The sequence below is a fragment of the Tursiops truncatus genome, chromosome 2 (genome assembly GCF_011762595.2).
Source record: "Tursiops truncatus isolate mTurTru1 chromosome 2, mTurTru1.mat.Y, whole genome shotgun sequence".
Taxonomy (NCBI): domain Eukaryota; kingdom Metazoa; phylum Chordata; class Mammalia; order Artiodactyla; family Delphinidae; genus Tursiops; species Tursiops truncatus.
Window position 1 is genome coordinate 110,196,920 of NC_047035.1, and position 27,097 is coordinate 110,224,016.

A 27,097-nucleotide genomic window follows, 5' to 3' on the forward strand; every position below is an offset into this window, starting at 1 on the left:
CACAGGTTCAAGCACCATGATGTCAGGTTAAATCCCATCACTCTAAGGCTTTGGTTACCAGGGGTATCTTTTGTTACACAGCAAGCTGATGAGCTGGTGTGCGTGATTTAGATGTTAAGGAATTCACAAAACTTGGAATAAACTAGTTCAGAGCATCTTCAAGCTACCAGTTAAGAGAAACAGACCATCTGCCATTCTCTTAGCAATTCTATGATATTCTGGATATGCTGGCTTTAAAAACTCCTCTAAATTTAGTGTGAGGCGTGGACTGAAGGGGGGCAGAGGCACACTTGACATGACAAAATACAGAGAATATTTTGGGCTTAAGCCTGACTCAGTGGAGGGAGAATGCTGCTAGTCCTTCAAAGGACGCTCGAGATGCTTCCGTGACTTCATTGGAGGGCCAGGTCCAGGAACAAAACTCCAGAAGAAAAAATATGGCAGGGGAAGAGCAGGCTTTATTACATATGGAGCCAAGGAAATTTCAGGATCATATTTCCATAGAGTGGAATGGTGTGAATATCTGCAAGAATCTGTAATAGCATAAATATTGGCATGAATCATCAGATTTAAAATTGTGAATTTGTATTGTGTAAAAGACTTGGATTTGTTGCTTTGTAAATCAGACTATAACTTCCTGGAATGCAGTGAAAGCTTTATACTCACGACAGTTTCCATGAACCTGGAAGCCAATGTGACCCCGTGGAGAAAGGTCATATCACGTCTCCTTTCTGCTCAAAACCTGTCCTGGCTCCCATTTCTCACAGGTCCTGATAATGGCCTGTGAAACCCCTGGTAATCCCTCTGAGCTCCTCCTCCTGCTGGAATCTTCACTGATCCTGGAACCACCAGGCATGCTCCTGTTTTAGGGCCTTTATCTGAGCTGCTCCCTTTTCTGGAACCTCCCCTGCCAGGCACCTGCTTGGCCAACTTCCTCACCTCCTTTAAGTCTCCACTCAAATGTCAATTCTTGGTGAAGCCTTCCCCGACTACTTGGTTAATGCTGATTAAATACCTGCCCTCCCCAACCTGCCTGACTGCCTTTACCAGACTCTATTTTTCCCCCATAGCTTGTATCTCCCTCTAGCATACTAGCTATTTATTTGTTTTTTGTTTTTTTGCTTATTGTCTGCCTCACCCTCTAGAATATCAGCTTCACAAGGGCAGGATATTTATCTGCTTTGTTCACTGATCTATCCCAAGTGTCTAAAACAGTGTGAGGCACATAGTAGATGCTCAATAAAAAGTGTTGAGTGAATGAAGGTGGCATTGCAGCGCTGTCCTGCCCCCTCCCCTCAAAGCCACACATGGCTGCCAGACTCACCTTCACGCGCACATTTGATGATGACATTCAAGAACCTTCAGGGGCCAATCATGCTTGTTTTAGCTACAACGTTATAACTCTCACAGTCTGACTCCAAACCATCTTTGCAGCTGCAGGGCTTACTACTCCCCAACACGAACCATGCTCAGAGCAAGGCTCTGAACGTAAACGTTCCTCAGCTCTCCCTCTCCTCTGCCGTTATTGGGGCAGAATGTCTTCTGTGGAATGTCTTCTCTCCATCTCTCCCTGCTGTAATCCTGGGGTCTGTCAGATATCCCCCATCTTGGCAGTCCTCTCTGATCCCTCCCTTGGAGCCCTCCTCTCTCATCCTCACTGAGTTAGGGTGACGCTTACCAGGGGTCACGGGTTACCCTCTTTATAACCCCTCAAGTCCATGGCCTGGATCTTTGTACTTTAGTAGGTACACAGAAAAAAAATGCATTATGAATAGCTGAGTGAGGAGAGAAAACCTTTTACCTGAAAAGGCACCAGCTGTAATTTGGGACCCAGACTTGGCCGGGAAGATTAGATTTCAAAGTTCACTTGAGGTGTAGATCGCACACCCCAGCAGTGCTCGTGAGTCATGATGGTTCAAACTACTAGGTGAGTCACACGCACTTGACCTGGGGGAGAGGGGCTGCGAAATGAGATGGAAGCAGTGTGCTCCATCCCGGTGGGACTCAGTTAGCTTCTCACTGATAGCTCAGTGGGCGTGGGCTTCCTCCGTTGCCCTGGCCACTTCACAAGAGCTTGCTTGGGGTCTCAGGGACTCACCCCCATGAGGGCCCATTTCTCATGAGGGTGAGTAAGAGCCATCTTTACACAGAGCGATGCTCATTTAGGAAAAATGCTTGAGCAGGTTTTATCAGTGAACAGAAATACACTGGTGGAGCAGTAACTTAATCATAAAGAGTAGTGAAGTTGGGTGACTTTCCTGGTAGTGCAGTGGTTAAGACTCTGCGCTTCCAATGCAGGGGGCCCGGGTTCGATCCCTGGTCAGGAAACTAGATCCCACGTGCGTGCCGCAACTAAGAGTTCTCATGCCAGAACTAAGAAGCCCATAAGCCACAACTAAGGAGCCTGCCTGCCACAACTAAGACCTGGTGCAACCAAATAAATAAATATTAAAAAAAAAAGAGTTAATCTTTTGACCACATGAAATCATGTTTCTACTAAATAGCTTTCACATTGTAGCATTCTGCTAAATGCTACATTCGATTAACCCTACATGAGGTGGGATTATAAGGTAATGGGACGGTGGTCTCAATGAACACAGCAGAGCTCATATTCGTAGGTGTAAAATTTATACATTTAAAATCTAAATGTCTTGGACATAGTTACCGTAGGAGTTTAGGCCACAGCTGGAAAGATCTGGGGGAATTGACTTTAAAAATCATTCACTGATTCCAGTGGGGGTGAGTACAGTGTTCTGAGCCATGGCAGAGTTACTGGAATAAGCATGTAGCTACCTGTCTGGATGACTAGAGATAGCATTCATTATTATTGTGAGCTCTGGTGTGATGTTTAAGGGAACAGCCTCATTGCTCTACAATCTCAGATGTCAGATTTAACTATGTTCTTCGCATTCTACTGATGACCAACACCCCACAAGAAGATTCTGCCCTCATACAACCCACACACTTTTCATAGGGTCTCTGTGGCAGAACATATTTCCTGAAGTTGACTGGAAATCCCAGCCCCAAAATGCTCTTCTGTAATGTGACCTTGCCATTCCTCCATCAAGAGGGGAAATTAAATTCTCTTCCCCTTGAACCTGGGCTGGCTTCAGTGACTTGCTCAATCAGAAGACTAGAGCAGAAGTTATATTCTGGGGCTTCTGCAGCTAGGTCATAGGCAGTCTCAGAGTTCCTGTGTGGATCTCCTGGAAAACTCACTCTTGGGATGCTTCCTCTCAAAGCCTGGCTGCCACACGGTGAGAGAGCCAAGCCACATGACTACGTGTGGGTGCTCAGATCACCAGCCTAGGTGAGCTCCCAGCCAACAGCCAACATCCGCTGTCAGCCACATGCGTGTGCCATGCTGGATGTCCAGCCCAGTCGAAACTTCAGATGACAACAGCCCCAGCTGACACCAGCCTTCAACCACACGAGAGAACCCAAGGGAGAACTGATCAGTTGAGCCCAGCCAATGCCCAGAACTTTGAGGGATTAATTATTGTCTCTCCAGATACTAGATTTTGTGGGGCAGCAAAAGATAACTGTAACAGTATCTGAGATTTAGAAAATTATTATTTTTTTTACCGAGCAAATTCAATGCCAAATGCCGTCCGGGTCTCTGTTCCTCCTCTCTGTTCAATGTGACTGGCAGCTTCCACCACATCTTTTACAGACCTGTAGTCATTGAGGTGAAATTCATGTACCACGTCTTCTCCGTACTGAACGACTCCAACCTGCAAGTTAGAGGAGAGGGAAACAGGACATCTTGACCCCTGAAGGCTGGCCCTTTGGTGATGAGGTTTCCTGGAGTCATCTCTCTGGGACGGTTCAGGAGTGAGGAGGGCTGGGGACCTTCCCAAGGGAGAGGAACTAAGCAGAAGGGAAGCAGGTTCTGCACAGTTCCAGGAACGAATGGCTGGCTTGGTGAGGCAGGTGGGAGGTGCATATTGAGAGAGGAGACTGTGATTTAAAGAAAGGCCCAGCAGATTGAGTTTCTTACTTAAAAAGACAAAAGTGGAGCATAGAATTGAAGTCTAAAATCTTAGGAGCAGTGTGGGTGGAGGGCCATGGCATTGTTCACCAAACTCTGGAACTAAGGTTCTTTCAAATTTGGAAGAGAAGTTTGAAATATTAATAAGACTCAAATATTAATAGCCTCGAAATAAAAACCTTAAAGAATAAGCAAAAACCTACCTATAGTAGGACTAGAATGAAAAAATGTCACTGTCGGATGGGCCCACAGAGTTTATTTGGTACAAGTGCATTTCCAATGCTGGACTTTCATCCACCGTACCGTAAAAGATGATCTCCCAGTGGTGGGGAACTCATTACTTCATGAGAAAGCCCACTCCCCTTTTAATGGCTCTAATTGTTACAAAATAATTTCTTAGATTGACCTGAAATCTGCCACCTTGTCAGTTCTAGTCATCGGTCCTCCTTTGGCCTGCCAAAACAATACGGAATAAATCTACCCCCTCGTTAGCCAGGCAGCATTTCAAATATGTGCCGGCAGCGCTGACCTCTTCCCCTGTCTCTTCTCCAAGATCAAAGTGTCTAGTTCTCCCCTGTGCCTCACCCAGCAGGGTGCTAGTGTCTTCTCGCTCTCTGGCTGATCAAAGTTTTTGTTAATATGTGGTGTCTATCCCAGAGGACAGTGTTTGACCCACTCAGTGATGCCTCCCCTACGCCGTCCCCTGAGGTGCCCAGCAGAGATGGGTGTCCTGGGCTGCAGGGCCCTGAGGCTGGCCCTTTCACCTACACCTTTCTAGCACATGTACAGATGCTCCCCCCCACCCCAGGGCAGCATCTGCCATGGGTTTTGGGGGGGCCTTATTTGGAGGAGGAAAGAGTCTCAACCACACTCACCTGGATCTGCCCAGGGCCGATGTAAAACTTCTTCAGGATGTTGATGAGGAAGTGCTGAACCTCCACCCAGGGGTAGATGCTGTTTGAACCATCCAGGACAATGATGATGTCCATGTAGGTCTGGCACCCTGGGAAGTGGGAACATGGTCACAGCTACCCAAGGAGCCAGTGTCTGCAAATCTCTGATCCCCTGGATGACTGTCCAGGGAAGCCTGGCCTGGGAGCTGTCCTTGGGCTGAACATTTATTTGGGCAATGTGAGTGAGGAGCCCAGGAATTCCTGGCTCTGCCCCACCGTTCTGCACTGGCTGTCTGAACAAAGCATGAATGGAGCCCTACTGCCTCTGCTCCTCAACAGGGACTGACCGCCGTTAGCTGGCCAGTGTTTGGTAGGCAGCCAACAGTGCCCAAATCAGTACCTCATTATTGTATATTTTACTGTAATGGGTAGGCTGGCATTACCACTTTCAGCCCAAATGAATGGGTTTCACTTCTTAGGAGGGAGGCACGGTGTAATAGCTAGGAATGTGGAATCTGGCGTCAGACTGTTTGACCCCCGGCTTTGACCCTGGGCAAGTTACTTAACATCCTGGCACCGGTTTTCTCTTCTGTAAAAGAGGCATAATGATAGTAGAGGATTGCCACGAGGAATTAACAAGGTGATGCTTCTAGGGCTGAGCACAAGTAAATGCTCAAGAATCTTAGCTTATCCTCTTTTTATTATTTTTTTTAACCAAACCACTTTGTTAATGTAACAATGACATTATCAGGTCATTATCTTGCTGCTTTGAGCCTGAAGGTTATATTCTTGTAATATTAATACCAAATTAAAATGAATAATAGAAAGCAACAAAGAAAACATGAAACATTGGTAACCTAACAAATTAAAAAACTTCTTTACATCTAAGTAATTTATTTCTGTTTGTGAAACAGCAGGACTTACCTTGAATAAGAGATGATACAATCTGATACAATATACACTATACTGTGCCACATTGAAATATTGGGCATATTTTTACTTATTTTTGCTTTCTGCTTATTTTTCTTCTTATTTTTACTGGAGAATTTCACACTGTTTTCAAATCTACTTTACAGCAATACAGCAGGGGCCTTTGTGAGTTAACCATTCCAGTAACTCCTGCATCGGGAAGGTGTAGTATGTCGATGTCAGAGCTCACCAGGAGGGGAAGGTGGTGGCTTTGAGCCTAGGCGCCTGGCACAGGTTCTGTGTCTGGGAAGAGCACTTTAGAAGCGTTTGGATGCTCAGAACCACCTCCGCTTCAGGAGAAGCTGTGTGTACACTCTGGTCTCGTCTGCACACGCCGCACGCAGCATGTGATGGCCCTACACCTCCAGGCTAACGGTGCCTGATAGCTTTGTCCTTCTCCAGTGTGCTTTCGCCCCACACCTGTGGACCGAGCACCCGCCATGGGCTGCAGCGCCATGTGCTGGAGCGCCGTGTGGTGCCGGCAGCCACAAGGACACGAGACAGTAACTCCTTGACTAGGAGGGGTTTCTCATCTACTGGCAGGGGCCAGGTTTCTTTTATTTTAAAGCCAATTTTATTAGAACGCATTTATTATTACTGATTTCTTTCTTACGATTTCAAATTTTTCATTTTAAGACACATTGGGAAGAACCTCTGTGGTTGCTAAACATGGCAGAACACGCCTTTGAAACACACGCACGTGCGCACGTGCACACGCCCTGCGGCTGATCCTAGACCTACTGAATTAGATCCTCCGTGGTGTTGGCAGGGGTGGCGGGGGGGGGGGTGCCCTGGGATCTGGATCTGCTGAGTTCCCAGGGCACGGCTGCTGGTCAGCGGGGTGAGGAGGTCTCTGCCACAGGAGATTCTGGGAGGCTGAGATGGTCACACCTTGGCCCAGAGGAAAGAACCTCTCTAGGGGGTGACACACCTCCCGTGACTGGCTGCGAGCCTCCTCCCAGCCCCGGCACTGCCTCTGCCTCTCCCGCTGACGTTTTGTAAGAATAGAATCCACGCCTCCTCGTGGCCCCTGAGGGGACCATTTTCCAGCCCCTGCTGGACTGACCTTCCTCCTCCCTCCCCCCCGAGCACCACCCTCCCGTCTCCGACTGGGCCCTGGTGCTTGGAGGGAGGCTGCCTCTAGCCAGAAGTGCGAATCCCCTCGCCCTCAATGAAACGGGCAGCAGCTGCTTGGGTGCTGGTGGTGAGCCCACAGGAAATAGTGAGGCTCGCAGCCAAGCAGTCTGGGCTTGCAGGAAGCAAGGTCTGAGTGTTATTTCCCCAGACTTTCCTGGCAGGTGGGGAGAGACTGGGAGGTTTTGTGTTCCATGAGGCTCTGGGAAAGCTGGGCAGCGCTTCCTCATGTCCAGGAACACTGATTAGATGGGACTATCACCAGGGGTAGTTCTGTCCTCCTTGGCCCTCCACCTACAGGGCAGCCACATCCCATAACATCAGAGGGCACCACGCACACTATAGTCTAAGGGAACGATGTCCCCAGACTTCGGCAGTACGCAGCTTGCCTGATGGACATGGTGGGCCAGGAATCTCTTCCTTGCTCAGGGTGGGTTTGCAGTGAGCCTCTCTGGCTGCCAGGATGGTCTTCATAACCTTAGCTCATTTGCCCCGGGAGGGTGGGCCAAGATTATGACCCCACAAGTTACCCAGAGAGCTGGAGCAGGGCGGGGCTAGGGTCCAAGTTCTGCTTTGTAGCCATGGGATAGTGGTGACCGGAGCTCGGAGCCTCCCATGGACTGTCGGTCGCTCAGCCCAGGTCTGCAGATTTGAAGCCACTTACTTTGGAGAGCTGGGGCCACGGTCTTGGAGAACCTGAAGTTGGAGTTGACCCGTGAACACATCCCTGTGGTGTAGTAGGAACTCCCACACTCATGAGACCAGAGGGGGCTGCAAGCCTGTGAAGCACAGCATGGACCCCCCCAATCAGCGGGGGGCCTCAGGGAGGGTCCGGGCCCAATAGCCTTCGGCCCAGTCCCAACCTCCAAGACCCAAGACAGAATCCTCCATCTGAGTGCTGTTATCCTTAGGATTTAGAGGGTCTTCTTTGAGTCTAACTGAAATCTCTCTTGCTGTAATATGTACTAGTTCCCTTGGTTTCAGGTGAAATGGAGAAAAACTAACCTTAGAGTCCTCCTTTGTTGTCTTTTCAAGGGTCCCATTCTCCACCCCATCATCAGGTTGTGACTCTCCTTCCCCCTGCCCACCACACAGGATGCGGGAAAGCATTGTCATCCATGGGAGTGGACCCTTCAAGGGTCTTTCTGAAGAGGTCGCCTGAAGGTCATTTCTGGGCAGACTTCCAGGACAGGGTACCCAAAACATGCCCATGGCTCTTACTAAGGAAAGGAAAAAGAACGTCTCTGCTCTTTCTCTGAAATTTGCTACCAAAAACATTGATGTCAGCCCCTCATTTACAGACTGAGTGATGAGTCCCTCTCAGAGTAAGGGTCATTAAAAATGAAAGCCCAGGGCTTCCCTGGTGGCACAATGGTTGAGAGTCTGCCTGCCGATGCAGGGGACATGGGTTCACGCTCCGGTCCAGGAAGATCCCACATGCCATGGAGCGGCTGGGCCCGTGAGCCATGGCCACTGAGCCTGCACGTCCGGAGCCTGTGCTCCGCAACAGGAGAGGCCACAACAGTGAGAGGCCCATGTACCGAAAAAAAAAAAAAAAAGAAAGCCCAGGTTCTGCCTCCATTTTTGTCCTTCTGCTGGAAAACTCAGGACTAAATTTTGTGCTCTAATTTCCCTTGGTTTGGAAGAATAATTATTCCACTTTCCAATCCCTTTCTTTAATTAGCTTTCTTTTTTTAAACTCAGATTTTAAAGGTTTTGTATTATCTGTGTCCTTTGTTGAAGCTCTGGTAAATTATTTTTGGAAGTGGGGGAGAATGAATCATGGGAGAGTAGGTAACGGATAATGGCTGGAGGGCTAGAAGGATGATGGATGGATGGATGGATGGATGGATAGATGAATGGATGATGGATGGATGTGGGAGGGGATGGATGCAAGGACGGATGATTAGATGGGAGGATGAGGGGGTGGACGGACATGTAGACAGATGGGTGGATGAATGAATGGATAGATGAATAGAGGGAAGGACATTTGGTTGGGGGATGGGCTGATGAGTGAATGGATGAGTGAATGAGTTAACAAAAGTTGCTATTTATAAACTAGGGTCTTAACCTACCCACAGAGGCCCCAGGGGTTGTATCACACCATCCCTCGTGGACCTTCATCCCACCTTATGAAGTAGGTGAAATCAAGTTAGTAGGCGTATGACAAGGAGCCTCAGAGGGAGAATAGGGTCAGACCAAAGCCCCTGACAAGTATGCGTGGACAGGGCCAGGGGTCCTGTTGCCCTCGGTTGGGGATGATGGGGGCTGTGGGCCAACCATACATCGAGGCACCTCAGGACTTTCCCTGGCAGAGCCACTACGCTCTTGTCAAGTCTCTGAGCATCCCAGTCATCTCACTGCCCTGATGTCTGATGCTTCACACCCAAGATGTCTCATGTGTCAACAGAAATGAACTGATGGGTGAGAACAGAGAATGACACAAGCCCTCCCATCTTAAAATGAGCAAGTGCATTTTACTGGGCGTTCTGGGTAATTTTTCTCAGAAATCTTCTTGCAGCTACTCTAGGAACTATCAGTCCCAGCCTCACCCACATTCGTGGTGGTTCACCCGAACGTGATGGCAAGGGGCAGGCGGTGCCAATCCGTCACGCCACCCGTACTCTCCCACTGTGTGCAAAGCTTGCATGTGCTTGCCTGAGCAGGGTGCAGAGATCTCCCAGCACAGCCCGCTGCTGCCTTTCTGTCCCAACATCATGTTCACATTACTCATTTGCTTATCGTCTCTACCCCAGCCAGAATGTAAGCTCCAGGAGGGCAGGAGCTCTGCTGACTGCTGAATCCCCAGTGCTTGGCATCAGGCTCCGTTCATTGTAAGTGCTCAAAAAATAGTTTAAATCAACGAATGTCTCTACCACCTCAGCCCAAGTACCCCCTCCTCCTTCTTCCTTGCTAAGACTAGCCTCTTCTTTAAAAACAAAACAGAAACCTCCTCTGGGAAGCTTTCCCATCTGATCCTATGCAGTCCAGGTGGCCCATCCCTCTGTATCCTTCCCTCCGCTGTAGTAAATCTGAGTTCGCTCATTTACGGCTTCCCCTCAAAGTCTTCTCAGGGTGTGTGGTGTGTCCTGTTTCTTTCATCAATTCTGGAGCAGAGATTCAGCCTCTGCCTTGCAAATTCAGCCTCTACCAAAGGAAAGGACAGACGCCCCTACCACTGGACTGTTGAATATCTTTATTTATTCTTATTCCTTTGCAGGCTATCTGCTTTGCACTCCCCCCAGCCCCAAAGGGAAGGTACACGAAAGGGCTCAATCCTTTTTCCTGCCTGAACTGTACCCCCCTGAAGTTTAGGGCGCAGCAGGCAGAATGGCACAGGCAGGAAGCCAGAGGAGGGGCTGCTCCCCGAGCGCACGCGGACAGGTAGCCCGGTGGGTGGCCATGCTCAGCCACCACACGCCCCTCGCGGCCCCAAGCAGAGGGCCTGTGGGGCAGGAAGGGCTCGGAGGGAGGGTGGGTGGGTGGGTGGCTCTTACCAGGAAGCTGTTGTCCTTGGGGTTGGTGGCCAGGCTCAGGCCAAGACGCATGTTGTCTTTCCTCTCGGACACGTTGGATAGGGTGACCCTTCCTGGGGTGGGAGGGAGAAACTCAGCCTGCAGCCCCTTCTGCCTGTCCTCTGCCCGGACTCTGCTGCTGCCACTGGCCACCAGAGGGGCCCGAGGTCGAGTCGGTACCAGGCAGGGTCCTCCCCCATTCTCCCTGCCCCTCTGGATGTCTCACTCGCCTGCAGGTCAGGGCAGCCTTTCCCAGTTTACTAAGGCCTTGCCCAGATATGGTCTAATTACCTCCTCTCAACTCTCTGTGAGATGAGGACTGCGAGTCTCAGAGAGGTCACGCAAACTGCCCAAAGTCACACAGGAGGCAGATGGCAGAGCCTTCCATCTCCTCGTCCAGAGCTTTCCCTCCTCCAGCCATCCCCCTGTGCCCCACCCCACACAAACCAGGGCTCCCCCGAGGCTGGTTCCTCTATACCGTGCCTCCTCCACGTTTTTCTTTAAGGCAACCTGCCATCACACATAGCAGTCCCCTGCCCAACTCTCAGGGTCCGGTTCTCCGCTCAGCTGATAAACTGACACATGATAGCTGATTCTTTCTCACAGGGAGCAAATCGCCAACTTGACAAGAGCCTTCTAGAGGCACAAGGTCTTGCCCAAGAATGCCATTGTGTGGCCGGTCCCCAGAGGAGTGTTCAGGGGCAGCCAACTGGGTGGAGGGAGGGGTTGTGGAGATTAAATTTACTAAGCAGATTATATTGGGGAAGGTTTTACTAGATCATTCTGTCAGGCCCCTGAAAGGAAAGAAATGAGCTTGGATTCCCCAGAAGAGAGAGTGTGTGTGTGTGTGTGTGTGTGTGTGTGTGTGTGTGTGTGTGTGTGTGTGTGTGTGTGTGTGTGTGTGTGTGGTGTACGCGTGCGCACACATGTGCAGACACTTGCCGGGGAGAGTTTAGAGGGAAGTGAGTTGGGTATTTTGTTAGGCTGGAGCGAGCAGTCCTGATCTGCTGTGCGCAGGATCTAGATGTGTTCTCTGCTTCAGGGGAGGGGAGTGATCTCTAAGGGCTCAGGAGCATTTAGCTTTGTTGGCGATTGGAAGTGTGAAGAGTTGGCCGACCCTCTGGGGCCCAGGCCAGCAAGACCTGGGGCCGGGCATGGGCAGAGGCCAGAAATCCAGACCTCCGACTGTACTGTGGGCTAGGGTGGGGCGGCTGTGTTTGTTGTTTGCTGTCCCTTGGTTTCTTTCAGTCTGTAGTAAGGTTCCTTTTGACGTCCAGCCTCTCTTGGCTGTTCTACGAGGGCCTGGGATTGCTTTCTGTTTTGTCTGTCCAAACAACCGGAGAGAAGATAATAGTAATAACCCTGGTGCTTTCACGGTGCCTTATCATTTACAAAGTGCTGCGCCCACCTGCCCTCTCAGGACCCCCTCTTGGTCCCGGGAGACCCAGGGGTCACCATTTTCATTTTACAGAGGAGAGAGTCAAGGCGCACAGAGGGTTAGTGACCTCTATAAGGCCGATCACTGATAAATGACAGCGTGGGGACTTGAACCCAGCAGAGCCAACGTTACATCCCGACTTTCCCCATCTGACAGCAGGGCCGTGGCTGCAGAGGGATGTGGTGAGAAGTCTGGAGAGGAAGCTCCAAGCCCCACCTCGGCAACTTCCTCCCCTCAGCGGCTTGGAGAATTCTGCCCCCCATTTATTTAAAGGGTGCGTCCCCCACCTCACCCCACCCCCTCTCTTCCGGCCTTGTCTCAGTGACTGAGGTCCTCAGTGAAACTGTGGGCCAGGAAGCAGATGGCATGGTGGGCAAGACCCTTGCATTGGAGTAAGAAAGATTCAGGTTCAAGTCCAGCTGCTCGTGGATTTGGAGCGGTCACTAACCTCCCCTCTGTGACCAGGAGAGACTTACACCTTTCTCAGTGGGTCTGTGTGAGGGCTGGGGCATAAGCCCCTCCTCACACAGGGCTTGCCTTCCAGAATCACATCCCCTCCCCCTGAGCCCCTGCCGCTCAATGAAAACCCTGACTTCAAACAGGTACTGGGAAAAAAAGCACCAGAGGTAGGTAGACCCTTCAATACTGAGGTGTGAATAACTGACACCCACTTCCTTGGAGAGAAAGGAAAGAACATTCCTGGCTGAGTGGGGCTCAGAGCCTGGAGAGGCCATAGGAAAAACTAGGACTCAGGTTTCCTTGCCTTGCGTTTTCCACTGTGGGGATAAACTGACAGATGGTCCTCCTGCCTCCTCAGTGGGAGGGAAAGAAACTCTCCTCAAATGAGGTGCTTCCTGACCAGTACTCTTCCTCGGCCTCCATGCACTTTGCTGCCCACCACCTCCCAGCTTAAGCCCCAGTTTCAGAGTCTGATGGCATCATGTCTCCCATTGTCAGCAGGGGCTCCTCCTCCTTCGGAGGGAAATTAGGTCCACATTGGAAACCAGAGCGATAGAGGAACCTAAATGATGGGTTCATGGTCTTGGTCCCCACCTGGACCAGGGGCTTTTCTCAGTGGCTCAGGCCCCAAGCTCAGTGCGCATGTCTACCACCACCCCCTTGCTCCCTCTGCCCCAGCCTTCTTTCTGTCCTCCAATGGAGCAAGTTCATTCCTACCTCAGGACCTTTGCACTTGCTTCTCCTCTGCCTGGAATGCTGTGGTCCCACTTGATTCCATCTCACCATCAGACCTTTGCTCAAAAGTTACCTGCTCAGGGAAACCTTCCCTGATCACCTTGCTAAGATAGTACCCGCCCCCTACCTCCTCCCCACCCAGCCTCTCTTATCATAACACTTGGTTTATCGCACAGCATCTCTCCCCACCTGAGATGATCCTGCTTTCTACTGTAGTGTGTCTCCTCGCTTACTGTGCCCTCCCAGCAGAGCCCTTGGCTCTTTGTTCCCTGCTGTATCCCCAGTAACTAGCATCGTGCTTGGCACATACTAGGTGCTCATGAAAGGCTGGGGGACATATTAGACCTGGGATGGATCCTAGGGTCACACATAAGTGGACCTAGGCTCAGAGAGAGGATGTGAGCTCCCCCTGGACACACAGTGAGGAAACTGTACAGCTGGAAGGAGAATCCAGCTTGGCTTGTTTGGGAGCCCGTGCTCTCAGGGCGGTGACGGCCGGGATCCGTAAGCCGCCAGCCGGACTCCCGCCCGCCCTGGACCGTTTCCTCACTGAAGCCTGGGCCCCCGGCTGTGCTGGGGTTTGAACTTCCTATCCACGGCTCTGACACAGATGTGGCCAGCGGGAGCATCCAGCACTATGTGCTGGGACAGCTGGCTGCCCTGGGGATCTGGTTTCACATGCCTTCTCTTTGATGTGGCCTTTTCATCCATCTGCTTATCTCTTAAAGCTCTGCCATCTCCCCCCCACCCCCCACCGCCCCAGGACCTCTTTCCCCAAAGTCTCCCCAGGGGACCCCACTCCACTGGTCTAGGTTGGAGGCTCCCCTCCTGGAAGAGTGGGAGGCTGAGGGTCCTGCCCTGGGGAAGGCCAGTCCTGGAATCGCAGCTTCTCAGCCCAAATGGGATATTTGCTCCCTTTTGAAAGCAAAGTGATGGCTTGGCCACTGTCTGACCTTTAGGACAAAGCAGAAGTGCTTTAGAGGAGTGGTGCGTGTGCTTTAGTAGACGCAGGCTGTGCGCACACGTGCGCACGTGTGCACGTAGATTTACAAGGACTTGGAAGGCCTTGAGGCTGCTCAAAGCGTCTCCCCTGTGCCCCAGAGTGCTTCAGCGAAGAACAGAGTCATCATTTCAGAAAGGCAGTGCTGCTCAGTGGTTAAAGGGTGGCCGCAGATGGCCTGGGTTGGAATCCTGGCCTTGCTGCTTATTAGCTGGGTGACCCCGGGCAGGTCCCCTCACCTCCACAGGCTGTCGTTAATGATTAAATCTCATACGGCTGTTGTGGGGATTCAATGAGTCAAAAAATACCTAAAAGTGCTTAAACCAGTGCCTGGCACGTAGTGAACAGTATATAAGACATATGAATGTTGGCTATTGTTATTATTTCCAAGTCAGAATAAAAAGACAGGAAATGCTCCTGGCTCCCCTGTGCTAAGGGGCCGTGGATGAGGCAGAAAGAGCCATGGCCTGGGACACTGGAGACCTGGGTGTGAATCCTGGCCAGCCCCTGACAAGCTGTGTGACTGTGGGAAAGTCACTTCCTCTCTCTGGCCTCAGCTTCCTCATCTGTAAAATGGGGACAGCAACACCATCTAGGTAACCTCACAGTGTGACTGTGGGCAGGGACGTGATTCAGCACCTGCCCCACCCTGGACAATGGCTGGCCTCCTTGTGGAGAGACCAGTGGCCCAAGTTACCCAGGTTGAGCTTGGTGCAGTTCCCTTGGGTCACTGGACACTTGTACACGTCTCCTGTCTTCTGGTGGCCGTTGGTTTCCAGTGGAGCGCCGATGACCAGCCTGGGAAGGAAAAGAAGACAAGTCAAGATGCTGGGGGAGGTTCTCCTTCCTGGCAAAGGATGGAACCTGCGGGGCAGTGCTGAGGGGAGAGTAGGGTAGGGAGGGCGGGAGGGAATCCTGGAGGGGCAGCCCACACATACCCTCACACTCAGACCTTCGTCTCCCTGGAAGAGGGATGCTGTGGCCTATCCAGGCCCCTGCCAGGATCTGGAGACACAGAGATGAAGACCACATGGGTCTGGCAACAAATGGGATGGAGGCCATCCCTGTGAGAAGAGGGCAGGGCAGACATCATGGAGGAGGTGTTCTTGAGCTGGGTCTTAACAGATGAATATGAGTTTGCTAGATGGTGGGACTGTGGTAACAGGGGTCATTCAGGCAGAGGAAGGATGATTTTGGAGTGTTGGCCATCTGCCACTACCCGTGGGTGGCCTCATTCCTCATCTTACATGAGTCTTTCAGCTGGTGACCCGGGGGCTGGGGCATGTTGCACAGTGTTCGTGGCTGTCCCCTGAGGCACTAAGTCTTTGCTCAGGGTGGGCAAGGCAGCCAGCCGGGCTAAAGAATGGCAAGGGGCAACCACCCAGCTGGGCCTTCTGCCTTGAGCCTATGCCTTTGTGACCTTATTTGGAAAAGGGGTTTTTGCAATTGTAGTTAAGGATCTCAAGATGAGGTCATCCTGGATTACCTAGGTGGGCCCTAAATTCAATGATGTGTCCTTAAGGAGACACACAAAGGAGAGACCCAGAGAGAAGAGGAAGCCATGTGAAGATGGAAGCAGAGCTAGGAGTGAAGTTGCCACAAGCCAAAGAATGTCTGGGACCATTGGAAGCTGGAAGAAGCAAGGAAGATTTCTCCTAGATCCTTTAGAGGAAGCACAGCCCTGCTGACGACCTGATTTTGGAGGTCTGGCCTCCAGACCTGTGAGAGAATAAACTTCTGTTTTGGGAAGCCATCTATCAATACTTTGTGCTAATTTGTTATGCACCCACTGGAAATTAACTCATGTTGCTTACATACACATATTTCTAGAGAAAGAGCGGCCACTCTCTCCTGACCTGGCCAAGCCCCGGCAGTGCCACCTCCCTCGGGGCCAGGGAGAATCCCACCACAACCTGGACAGCCCCCAGGCCCTCTCCTTAGAGTGCCCCAAAGTCCCCTCTGTCTTACCCCTGGCCCACCAGCGGGCAGCACCAATGGAGGTGACCCAGAGTGGCCCAGCCAGGCAGCTGGAATCCCAGTGCTGACGTGAAGTAAAATCCTGAAATTGGGCACCGTGTCCCTTCAGTGTCACCTGCCTCTGGCATACCTGGACCCCTCTAGGCTTTGGGTGTCAGTTCTGCTCTCAGCCACCATCCGCCTGCTTGGCTCAGGCCCTGGTGCTAACAGCGAGTCAGGAACCACTCTCCCAGGCACAGCTGCACTGTCATGGCAGGAGATGCCATGGCTCACACAGCCCTGGAGGTCTCCCAGACCCCGAGGGGCACAGGGACATGTGACACATCGGGAGCGTGCAGACCTTTCCATAGCCCTGCTCTCACGACAACTTGCCACCCCCTGGAAACATGACTCAAAGAAGAAGCAATTGCTTGTTTTCTGGTTTAAGATGGTTGAGAGGGACGGACCCAGAGGTTCAGGCAACACAGGACTTAAGTAGCTTCTTGTGGTCAAATATCTCCCTGCCCCGCTCCCACCCACCTCTCTGTGCCGTCAGGAAAGAACTAAGGTCCGGCGTGGGAGTTAATAGAGCTCTGTTTGAAATTAGAGTCTATGTAATAAGAGCTGAGGTTTCTCCCCTGGGGACCAGATAATGACAGATTCTAAATATATCCACTTATTAAGCATGTCTATTTTTGACTGGCAGGAATTAACTGGACTCATAAAATCTATTTGTCTAGACAATGTGAGTTTTGGCTACTTAATTCTGCGAGTGATTGTGTGGTCAAGGCTGCTCCATTTTTTCCAGCCAAAAAAAAAAAAAGAGAGAGAGAAGGAGATGGGAGAGAGGTCAGTAAGGAAAGTTTGGGCTTCAAGGTTGCTTTTCTGGATGCTCCCATTTTCAAGGTCAACCTGGTGTGTGACCAAGTGTCCCAGAGCGATGTTCCTTCTAGGACACCATTGCCTGATGGTGAGTGCTTTCTGGAAAGCATGCCTTCGAGGAACACCTCGCAGGGTGCCTCCGGAACAATCAGGCACAGCAAGTTCTAGATTAGAAAAAACAAAACCTGGCCATCTTCTAGAAAAGCGATCCCCGTGTGTCTTCTAGAAAACACTCCTGCTGCCTGACAAGGCAGACTCCTCACAACTCTCCCCATTTTACAGAGTGGAACTCTTGAGGCCCCACAGACAACTTGGTGGAGTCCCAATTACAGGGCAAGATCTTTGGGCTGAGATTCCAGAGCTGGGTGTTTCTTCATCCTCATTCTGTCACCAGCTTGCCGTGTGGCCTGGAGAAGTTCATTGACCTTGGTTTTCTTGGTCATGAAATAGGGTTAACAATTCCACTATGGCCTACCTCCTAGGGTCACCTAGGAGGTCACCTAGGGTCGTCTGGGGAGCCACAGATGCCACAAGGCACTGACAACCAGAAAGGGGTATATCTAGGTAAGCTCCTAGATATAGGAGAGTCCACAAAAAGTCCACAAAGACTGGAGCCTTCCTAGAAGTCATCTGTCCTTGAAGTGGCCGACATGTGACAATCTGGCAGTAAATACACCAAGTTGTCGTGACCCCAAATTTGCCTCAAGACCAGGCTGTGTCCTTTTCAAAGAACAAGGGCCACCCCCTACGTCCTACCCCCATCCTCCCAAACCTGATTCCTCTGGGGATCCTTGGCACTTCATGAGGCAGCAGGACAGGGCTTACTGTTCCCATAGTACAGATGCAGAAACTGAGGCCTGGAGAGGTGAGCTGACCCGGGCCCCACAGTTTGTGGCAGAGCTGGCACTAGTTCTCCTGGGGCAGCTTTCTTTGTGTTGTCCCAAATATTTTTTTGCCATGAAGGGAGGGCCTGGGTTAGCCCTCTTTGCTGTTCTTGACTCTTGGCATTACGTCTGCCCGTCGGGCTTGAGGTTTTGAGGATATGATTCAGTCTTGCTGTTGGGGGATGATGGCGAAGCACAGGGAAAATGTCTGTGTCACCACTGAGACCAGCCAAATTGCTCCTGGGGTCTGGCACCCCTGTCACTCCCGCGGCCTCAGCCTTATATAGCCATCTGCAGCCTCAGGGCCCGCTGTGCTTCTCAGGGGCTGGACACCCTATACCCTCTGGCACGGGAACCAGATGGCAAACCGCAAAGGTCGTGGTGAGCATCGGGCCCTCTCCATGGGCTGCGCGCCGTGACTCACTGGCTGTGGGCTCCCGGGCTTCCTCCTACAGAGGCGGGGAGCAGGGCTGCTGCGGATGGGAGAATTGGTGGCAGGCTTCAGCCATAGCCCTGGAGGACCCTTCTCTAGCAGTTGCTTTCTAAGCAGGGCCTTGCCAAGGGAGGAGGCTCACTGTGGGGACGGCCACCTGAGGATGGCCGGATGTGGCCCCTCTGCATGCTGGGCTCCTGAGATCCCAGCATGACATAGCGTAAGAGAAGGGGCCCCTGCATCCCTACCTCACACCCTCTCCAACAAGGCCCAGTGGGGACCTTAGCCCTGGTTCCATCCTTCAAGGCAATTTAATCTCCAAACCTTTTAAACTGCACACTCCTATAAGGAAAAAAGGTAATGTGTACTCCCAATATATGTACATTTGTATATAAGTTATACCAGTGTACAGCTGGCAATCTGTGCATTGAATATCAGTAATCCTATTTTTTTTCAGATAAAAGATAAACCTAGATAGAACTTGAGTCGTTTTATTTCTGTGCTCCAGTATACTGTCCTGTGCATCCACTATAGTGTGCAGATCCCACCCTGTAAGACCCAGCACACCAAGTCCCACCTGCTCCAGGAAACCCTCAATGATTAGCCCAGGCTTTCCCACATAAACCAGTCTGTGATCCCCGCTGACTGCTGTGGCCAGTGCTTTAGTGTCATAATTCCTTGAGGGCCAAGATGCCCTCATCTGCCCTGCCTCACTAATGCCCAGGGTAAAAGGTCCCCGGGGACTGTTCTGACCTTCTGTCTGACAGTCTACAGCAGCAGCAGCTTCCAGAGCTTTTAGCTTTGCCTCAGGCCTAGGAGGAGCCTCCAGATTCAGCGCCTGGCAAAAAGGTTGCTGAGACATTGAATAGTTTCTCTGCGCAGAGGTTCAATGCAGTGACCCAGCTCCTGTTTAAAGTCACTGTTGCTTGATTTTCCATTTCCCTCTTCCCAACAGTCCTCACTTCTGTTTGGGGATCTAGGAAATCTGGCTTCCTGCCCAGTTGTAGGGACTGAGCATACACTGCAGGCCAGGCCAGTGTTATCCTTGGACTGAAGGGACTGAGTAGGCCAATGACGTAAGTCACCCCAATCTCAGGACCTCCTCTTGGGCTTTAGGGACCAAAGTGGTCCCTTTTCTCTGGATGCCATCGTGTACAGATGTAGGGCGTGGAACTGCTAGCAGCCACCTTGTAATGATGAGGGGTACGAGAGAAGGAGGACTGCGAGAAGCATCAAGAGAAAAAGCTGAAGTCCCACCGATACTGTGAACCCCTGGATCAAACTATACCTGAAGTGTGACTGCTGCTGGACTTTTCAGATATATAAGCAATAACTCCTTTTTACTGTATAAATCTGAGTTAAGTTTTCAGGTATTTATAACTGAAAACATCCTAACTAGAATGAGCAAGGCAAAAAAAAAAAAAAAAAAAAAGAAGCACATAGTTAAAATTACCCCTAGAAATTCCATATATTACCATGCTATAAGAGGAACACAGTATCCACGACCAATGAGAGAGGAGCAGATTCATAACCCCCTGCTCACGTTCCATCTGGGGTATATACTTACTGTGTGAGTGGTGGGCAGACTTGCCGACACCACGTATATTATTTTTCTCTGGTTGTTTAACTGAATGCATAAAACTGTCCCCTGGTCCAGCCTTGTGGGAACAGATATCCTTTTGTTCTGTGTGCATCCCACTTAAAACAGCCCCTTGGACAGGGAGCCCTGCACTCCAGATGTTTCTAGTTACCTGGTAACTGGCCTTGCAGACCATCAGAGCTGGGAGGAAACGTGGAGGCTACTCTGTCTAGGCTTGTCACATATCAACGAGGCATAGGAAGTATTGTGCGTGAGGACTCAGACGAGATGGTGGCAGAGCAGGACTCGTGCAGGGTGTCCTGACTCCCAGGGCAGTGCCCTCACCCAAGCCGTGGAGGCTGGAAAGCCTGGAGGCAGAGGCTGGCTCTGCTCGGCCTTTTATTGGCTGTGTCTGGGAAGGCAGGTGTGAACAGTTTAGCTCCCCAGCAGATGGGGCGGGCAGAAGCCATGGGAACAAAAAGGCCATCAGCTGTTGGGGAAGGAAAGAGGATATTTGCAACTGATGGGCCTGCCCCTGGAGAAGGTCCTGAGCCCAGGGACCAGCACGGACTGCCTAGGAAAGGCAAGATGTGGGTTGCATCCCCTCCCTGGTCAGCCTCTTTGCTCCTCTCCTCAAGACCTGGACCTTGCATCCCAGGAAATCCAATTATTACCAACAATTCTTTTCATTTTAGTGAATCCCTTTTGATGTGATTGACCTGCATTTGATTTCGATCACCAGGACAGCTTTGGAGCTGGAAGGGCAGATTGTATCTGAGGCTCAGAAGGTGGATGTAGCAAGCCTGTGGGGAGACACTGGTCAGTTTCGGAGCTGGCACTGCAAGTCCAGTGCTTTGTCCCCCATTGTAAAGGACTGGGAAGTTGAGAAAGCCCAGCTCCGGGGGCTGGGCAGCACCCAGCACGGAGAGAGGGCCACCCTCCCTGGAGCCTGCCGGGCCTGCTCCCCAGGAGCCTCTTCCCTTTCTCACCTGTTCCCCTCTCCCAGCACCCCTCCTCCACTCAAACCCACTCCAGGCCCTTTGTTCCATTTCTCTCCTGGCTTCATTTCCTTCCCTGAAATCAGATCGGGGCATCAGGGAGGGGCTCCCACTTGAGGAGCAGAGAGCTCAAGGGAACAAAGAGAGACTATTCCTCTAGCGAGGCTGTTTCTCTCCTCTCTCCACGGAAAATGTAACCTCTTTCAGCCAGCTGAGTATGGTGCCTAATGTGTTCAAGATGGGGCTGGAGAAGTGCTGAGTGCAGCAAACCCTGGTCCTGGCTGGGGGCGGGGTGCGGAGGGAGAGCCCCTGACCCGGGACCTGTCGAGGGGGGTTGGCACCTCCAGGTCTCCCTGGGCTGGTTGGAGGGGCTTGTGGTTCACTGTGGCTCAGATGCCTGGCAGGGCTGGACTCCTGAGGAGGACGAGTCCAGGAAAATGAGAACCCCTCTGTTTGCCAGCACATTCCTTACTCTCCCTGCCTCCATAAATCCCTCACCAGGGATGAGACTCCACTGGGTGTATTTAAACAACTATGTGTACTGTGACGGTTCACTGCATGTGTCAACCGGACTGGGCCAAGGGCTGCCCAGATATTCGGTCAAATACTCTGCTAGGTGTGTCTGTGAGGGTGCTTTTGGATGAGATTACCATTTAAATCTGTAGACTGAGTAAAGTAGACTGTCCTCCCCAATGACGGTGAGCTTTGTCCAATCAGTTGAAGGCCCGAATAGAACAAAAAGCCTGACCCTCCCCTGGATAAGAGAGAATCCTTTCTAACTGACTGCCTCCGAGCTGAGGCACTGGCTTTCTCTTACCTTGGCTCAAACTCAAGTGCTGGCTCTTCCTAGGTCTCCAGCCTGTTTGCTTTCAGACTGGAACTACACTATCAGCTCCCTTGGGTCTTCAATTTGCTGACTCAAACTGCAGATCTGGGGACTTGCCAGCCTCCATAATCCTATGAGCCAACTCCTTACAACCTCTTTCTTTTTCTATCTATTATCTATCTATCTATCTATCTGTGTGTCTATCATCTATCAGTTCTGTTTCTCTGAGGAACCCTGACACAGTTACATAGTGCTCGTATGTTCTAAGGCCTTTACAGATATTATTTCTGTCGCTGATAACCCACACCCTCATTCATTCACTGAATCTTAAGCATCTACTGAGCTCCTACGAATGCACCAAGCACAGGGGGCACAATGGTGACCATGATGTGGTCTCTGCCTTCGGGAGACCTCCAGCCTCATAGAGGAGACAGGCAGGTCGACAGGCCGTTACAACACAGCAGTGGTTCTCAGAGTGGTTCCCAGCCCAGCAGCACCCACCTCCCCTGGGAGCTTATTAGAAATGTAGCGTCTTCGGCCCTACCTGAGACCAACAAGGAAGGGAATCAGAAACTGGAGGTGGGGCCCAGCATCTGCGTGTTGACAAGCCCTCCAGGGGATGCAGATACTCGCTCATGTTTGAGAAGCACCGTGTAGGGGAAGCAGAGGCATGGCGACCACAACCCTCGCTGGGCTCAAAGCCCCAAATCCATTTCAGTGTAATCCATCCCCTTCATCATGTCTTCTGAGGCTCTCTATTATTTCACTGCTGCTCACCTGTCTGTCCCCGCTTTTACCAAGGCTGCTATGAATGCTGGGCACAGGCAGGTCATCATTTAGGGCTCAGCTCCAATGTCACCTCCCCAAAGAGGCCTTTCCGGACCACCTGTCACTCCCCACCTCCCCACCCTGTCTTATCTTCCTCATAGCACTTTGCATTCTCGGATGCTGGCTTCTTCATATGCCTTTTAATCATCCTTAGCTCTCAGAATTTGATACGCAAGGGAGCTAGGACCTTGTTGGTCGGGTTTGCAGCTCTAAATACCCAGAACAGTGCCTGGCACAGAGTAGGTCCTCCAAATACAGTTGTTGAACAAATTAGCTAATCACCTGGCATAGTGGGACGGCTGCAATCTGATAGCCTGCAAATTGGGACCGCTGACAGCAGGCCCCCTTTTGTCTTCCAGTAGCTGTTAACTCAGCTGGGAGAGAAGAAGAACCAGCTCCAGCAGAAGAACCAACAGACTGCCCATCCTGCCCTGAGACAAGGCTGTTAACTGCCCTGGGCCTCAGTGTTCTCATCCACCAAATGGGACTGAACCGTTGCCTGGGCTACTTGCCACCCAGGGTTTCGAGGGTCATCAGAATCACCTGGGGAGTTACAAATGCAGATTTCTGGGCACAACCTCCAGAAGATTCTAATTCAGCCAGTTGGGGGATGGGACCTGGGAATCTATTTGTAGGCAGGATTGGGAGCCCTTGTATGAAAGATCTGCTGAAGAAGCAGCTAGGACGCCCTTTGGACATGTGGAGAAACGTGTGTGTCTGGGGAATTTTTACTACATCTGGGGGTCATGACCATAGCAACCTCCTTGACTGTCTAGGAATGATCCAGGATTGGATTTTCAAAAAAATTTGTTTTGTTTCTTTTGGTCACAAGAAAACACATAAGAAATACGTTAACTGGTACAAAAAAGTAGTACCATTTAAAAAGCATTCTTTAAGACTTTTTTTAGATTATAAAAATAACACATGCTTGTATAATGTTCATAGCACAGAACTGTGCAAAGTATAATATGCAAGGCTTTTCACTTCCCTTCTTAACCCAGCCCTCTCTAGATCACTACCATTAGCAGCAGGGATGCAGAAAACCTTCTAAGTGTTTATGTAGGAAATTTAAAAAAATGAAACCATTCTACACACATGGTTCTTTCTGCAGTGTGCTTTTTTCACTTAATTGTTTTATACTTTCCATGTCAGTATATATCAATTCCACACTTAGACCTGGCCACTGGGGCCCCTGCCCTGGGTCCTGCACTGACCCTTCTCTGGCTGTTCCTCTTTCTATGGGGTGAGGAGTCCTAGGGGTCAAGGGGACAGGCACCTAGAGCCCACATCCCCCCACTCTGGGTCACTGGGATGCCAGCGTCTCCTGCTCAGGACAGGCTTCTTCCCTGGATCTGTCTTTGTGATGGCGAATCATACCACTGATGGGACTAGCCAAGGAGCGGCTGCTTGCTGGGGGTGTGGACAGAGCTTGGATATATAGGGTGGGGTGTCCAAACGTGTGAGGCCCCTTGATCTCCAAGAGGGAACTATAGGTGGGAAGGAAAGATGGTGGGCTGTGGGCTGGAGCCCCCGTTTGTTTTCTTGACTCAGGCCCCTTGGATGTGAGGGGCGGCCCTGGTATAGATGGACAGTATAGCTCTGCCTCATCCTTTATACCGTTTGCACAGTGTTATTTTTTTCTTTTTAATCATTCTCCTATTGATGGATATTTAAATAGTTTCATCCCTTTTCTTATTGATAACTGTTTAGGTGCTTTAAAAATTTTTTTCCCATTGTACAAGGCCTTTATCAATACGAATGAATAAAAAACCCCCTGCACACCAGTGGCGATGCATAGCAGTTCCAGGAGTGGGTACAAAGTGCGTGCCTGTCACCATGCAGGCTGGCCCCGGAGCCGCCCTGTCATCTTGGGCACAGAGCCCGCTGACAAGCATCATCTCAGCTGTTGATTTCACAAGCTTGGCTCTCTGCCTTGCTCCTGGAAAATTCTGGGTCCACCTCAGCTTACATCCAGACAGCATTTTTCCCCTGATGTGCAGAAGTACTTAGAACAGAAGAGCAAAGAGGGAGGGAAGGTGACTGCAAAGCACATTTTCAACCCATTTGATGGGAAAATGAGATCCTGACACATGGACCGTCAAAAGAAGAGTGGCCAGTTTGTGCCCTCTAGCTCAATGCCCTCCCCTCCTCACAGCCTGATGCCAAGTCTCACAGGGCCGCTGTCCTTTTTTCACCACACCTGGCATTCTCATTCCTGCCTCTGTGCGTGCGGTCCCCTCGTCCCAAACCGCTGAACTGGCTCCATTCCAGTCCAGTTCCACTGAACTGGCTTCAGTGCCTCTTCCTCCAGGAAGCACCCCTTGATCTCTCAGCTGAAAGCTTTCCCTTAGTTCCCATGATGCTTTGTACTTCTCTTGTCTGTTTTTTTCTCTCCTTTCGATAATCTGTCTCTAGATAGCAGAGAGAGACCGTGATCCATCTTTAAATTTCCCCCTCAGTGCTGGTCAAAGTACCTTGAACACAGTCAAGGCTCAATAACTGTTTGTTGAGTGAAAATGAGGAGGCTGCTCATTTTTCAAAGACAAGCTGAATCTTCACTCTGCTTGGGATGTAGCTGGGAGCAGAGCTGGGCTGAGCTCTTCTGGGTGCCATCTGCAGATGGACCACCAACCTTGGGGTGCCCTTGGCCCAGCTCTCCCCAGGAAAGTGGCTGTGGTCTGATGTCCCTCCAGAGAGGCTGTGTCCACAGTGTAAAAATCCCTTGTTTTCAAAATGTCTGATAAACTCTTGCTTGTTTTTCCAAGTCATGCTGAGTCTCCCCTCCCCCCGTCCCCCCCCAGTTTTATCACAACTCTTTCCTCTGGAAATGAAACATAAACATAGCAATAGCGTGGGCAGACGTTTCTCAGTGGAATGTATAGCTTTAATTTCTTGGTATGTGCCTCTTCTGCATCCTGGGCGGGCCTGTTTCCTTTGGCTCATAATTAGGATAGTAATAGTTTGTATGTGACCAGTGTACAGGCCGAACAGCTTGTTTCATCCTACCCACAGCCAGGGGAGGGAGCCAGACAAGGAGAGGTAGTCCCATCAGACTGCAGAAGAAAGCAAGGCCCAGAGAATTTCCAGATTCTCTGGGTAGAGGCTGAGGCACGACTGGGACACCCGTTATTCTGATTGTGTCCACGGCTCTTTCCACCAGCCACGTGGACTCAGATGAGGTCAAACAAGAGGAGAGGGCCTGGAGGCGAAAGGACAAATACTCTTTTTCGGTCCTGGACCTCTTGATCTGTCTGTGGTGAGCTCTGATCTATTCCCGGATGGGCTAAGTGACCTGGGGTGATCTACCTGCCCTCTCCGGGCATCAGTTTCCTCGTCTGTAAGAAGAGATGCTTGGACAATTTCAATCCAAAGAAATAGTCATTGAGCCCTTGCTGTGTGCCAGGCACTATGGACTGAAGGTGAATGAGGCATAGTTTACACCCTTAGTGGTGTGGTGGGGCTGAGAGTGTGGAGAACATTGCTGCGAGACGGGGCGGGGGCGGGGCATAGAGGAGGAGCCCTCGCTCAGACATCTGGGAAGGCTTCCTGGAGCAGGCAACTCCTGGATGAAGGCTCCCGGGTGGATAGATGTCATTCAGGTGAAGAAGGAGCTGAGCCCTGCAGGGAGGACTGACAGCTGGGTCCTGATGGTGCCAGCGCTTAGGTGCGTTATCTAACGTGTCTTCCGTGGTGAAGGCTAGGCCTGGGAGGGACAGACAAGTCCCTGTCTTCACAGAGCTTGCGGTGGAGTCATTGTCAACCCAGGCTCGCATCACTCATTCCTTGTCTTCCTCGCCACCCACACCTCCCTGACATACCAAATCTGCTCCATTCTCCCCTCACTCGCCCAGAGGACTCTCCATAAGTGGCCTGAAGTCTAGACAGACGGTTAGATGCCTACCTGGTTGAGAAGCATCACGTTGTCCCCCCTCATCAGGTCATCCCCGCCTGCTTTCTGGTCTCTATATTCCTGCCATTGGTCACTCCTTTGGATTCAGGCAGTGAGGGTCACTCCCCACATGAGCCTGGAAAGGAGCTAACCTCTGAATGCACGGGAACTCACAGATGTTTTTTTTTTTTAGAAGATGTTGGGGATAGGAGTTAATTAATTAATTAATTAATTTTTGCTGTGTTGGGTCTTCAATTCTGTGCGAGGGCTTTCTCTAGTTGCGGCAAGCGGGGGCCACTCTTCATCGCGGTGCGCGGGCCTCTCACTATCACGGCCTCTCTTGCTGCGGAGCACAGGCTCCAGACGCGCAGTCTCAGTAGTTTGTGGCTCACGGGCCTAGTTGCTCCGCGGCATGTGGGATCTTCCCAGACCAGGGCTTGAACCCGTGTCCCCTGCATTGGCAGGCAGATTCTCAACCACTGCGCCACCAGGGAAGCCCTCACAGACTCTTAAAAAAGGATTTACTGGTTCCAGAACCTGGCTGGGCATTAGACTTGCCTGGGGGTTTTTAAAAGTATAGATTCCTACCTCTAGAGAGTCTGATTTTGTTGTCTTGGATTGGGCTGAGGAATCTGTATTCTTTTTTTAACTTTCACAGGCAATTCTATTCTGCCAGCTTTGGGAGTCC

At 51.0% G+C, this 27,097-nt stretch overlaps 1 protein-coding gene across 1 annotated transcript in view; it reads right to left on the minus strand.

Moving 5' to 3' along the window:
• The window catches only part of ITGA11 (integrin subunit alpha 11), a 124,697-nt gene that overhangs the window by 48,267 nt on the left and 49,333 nt on the right, over positions 1–27,097 (minus strand). Inside the window, exons 3-7 of the mRNA XM_033851883.2 lie at positions 14,832–14,932; positions 10,485–10,576; positions 7,652–7,766; positions 4,867–4,994; positions 3,586–3,734 (exon numbers count right to left, since the gene is read on the minus strand). Coding sequence (XP_033707774.1) covers positions 3,586–3,734; positions 4,867–4,994; positions 7,652–7,766; positions 10,485–10,576; positions 14,832–14,932 — 585 coding nt within the window. The remainder of the gene's footprint in view (positions 1–3,585; positions 3,735–4,866; positions 4,995–7,651; positions 7,767–10,484; positions 10,577–14,831; positions 14,933–27,097) is intronic.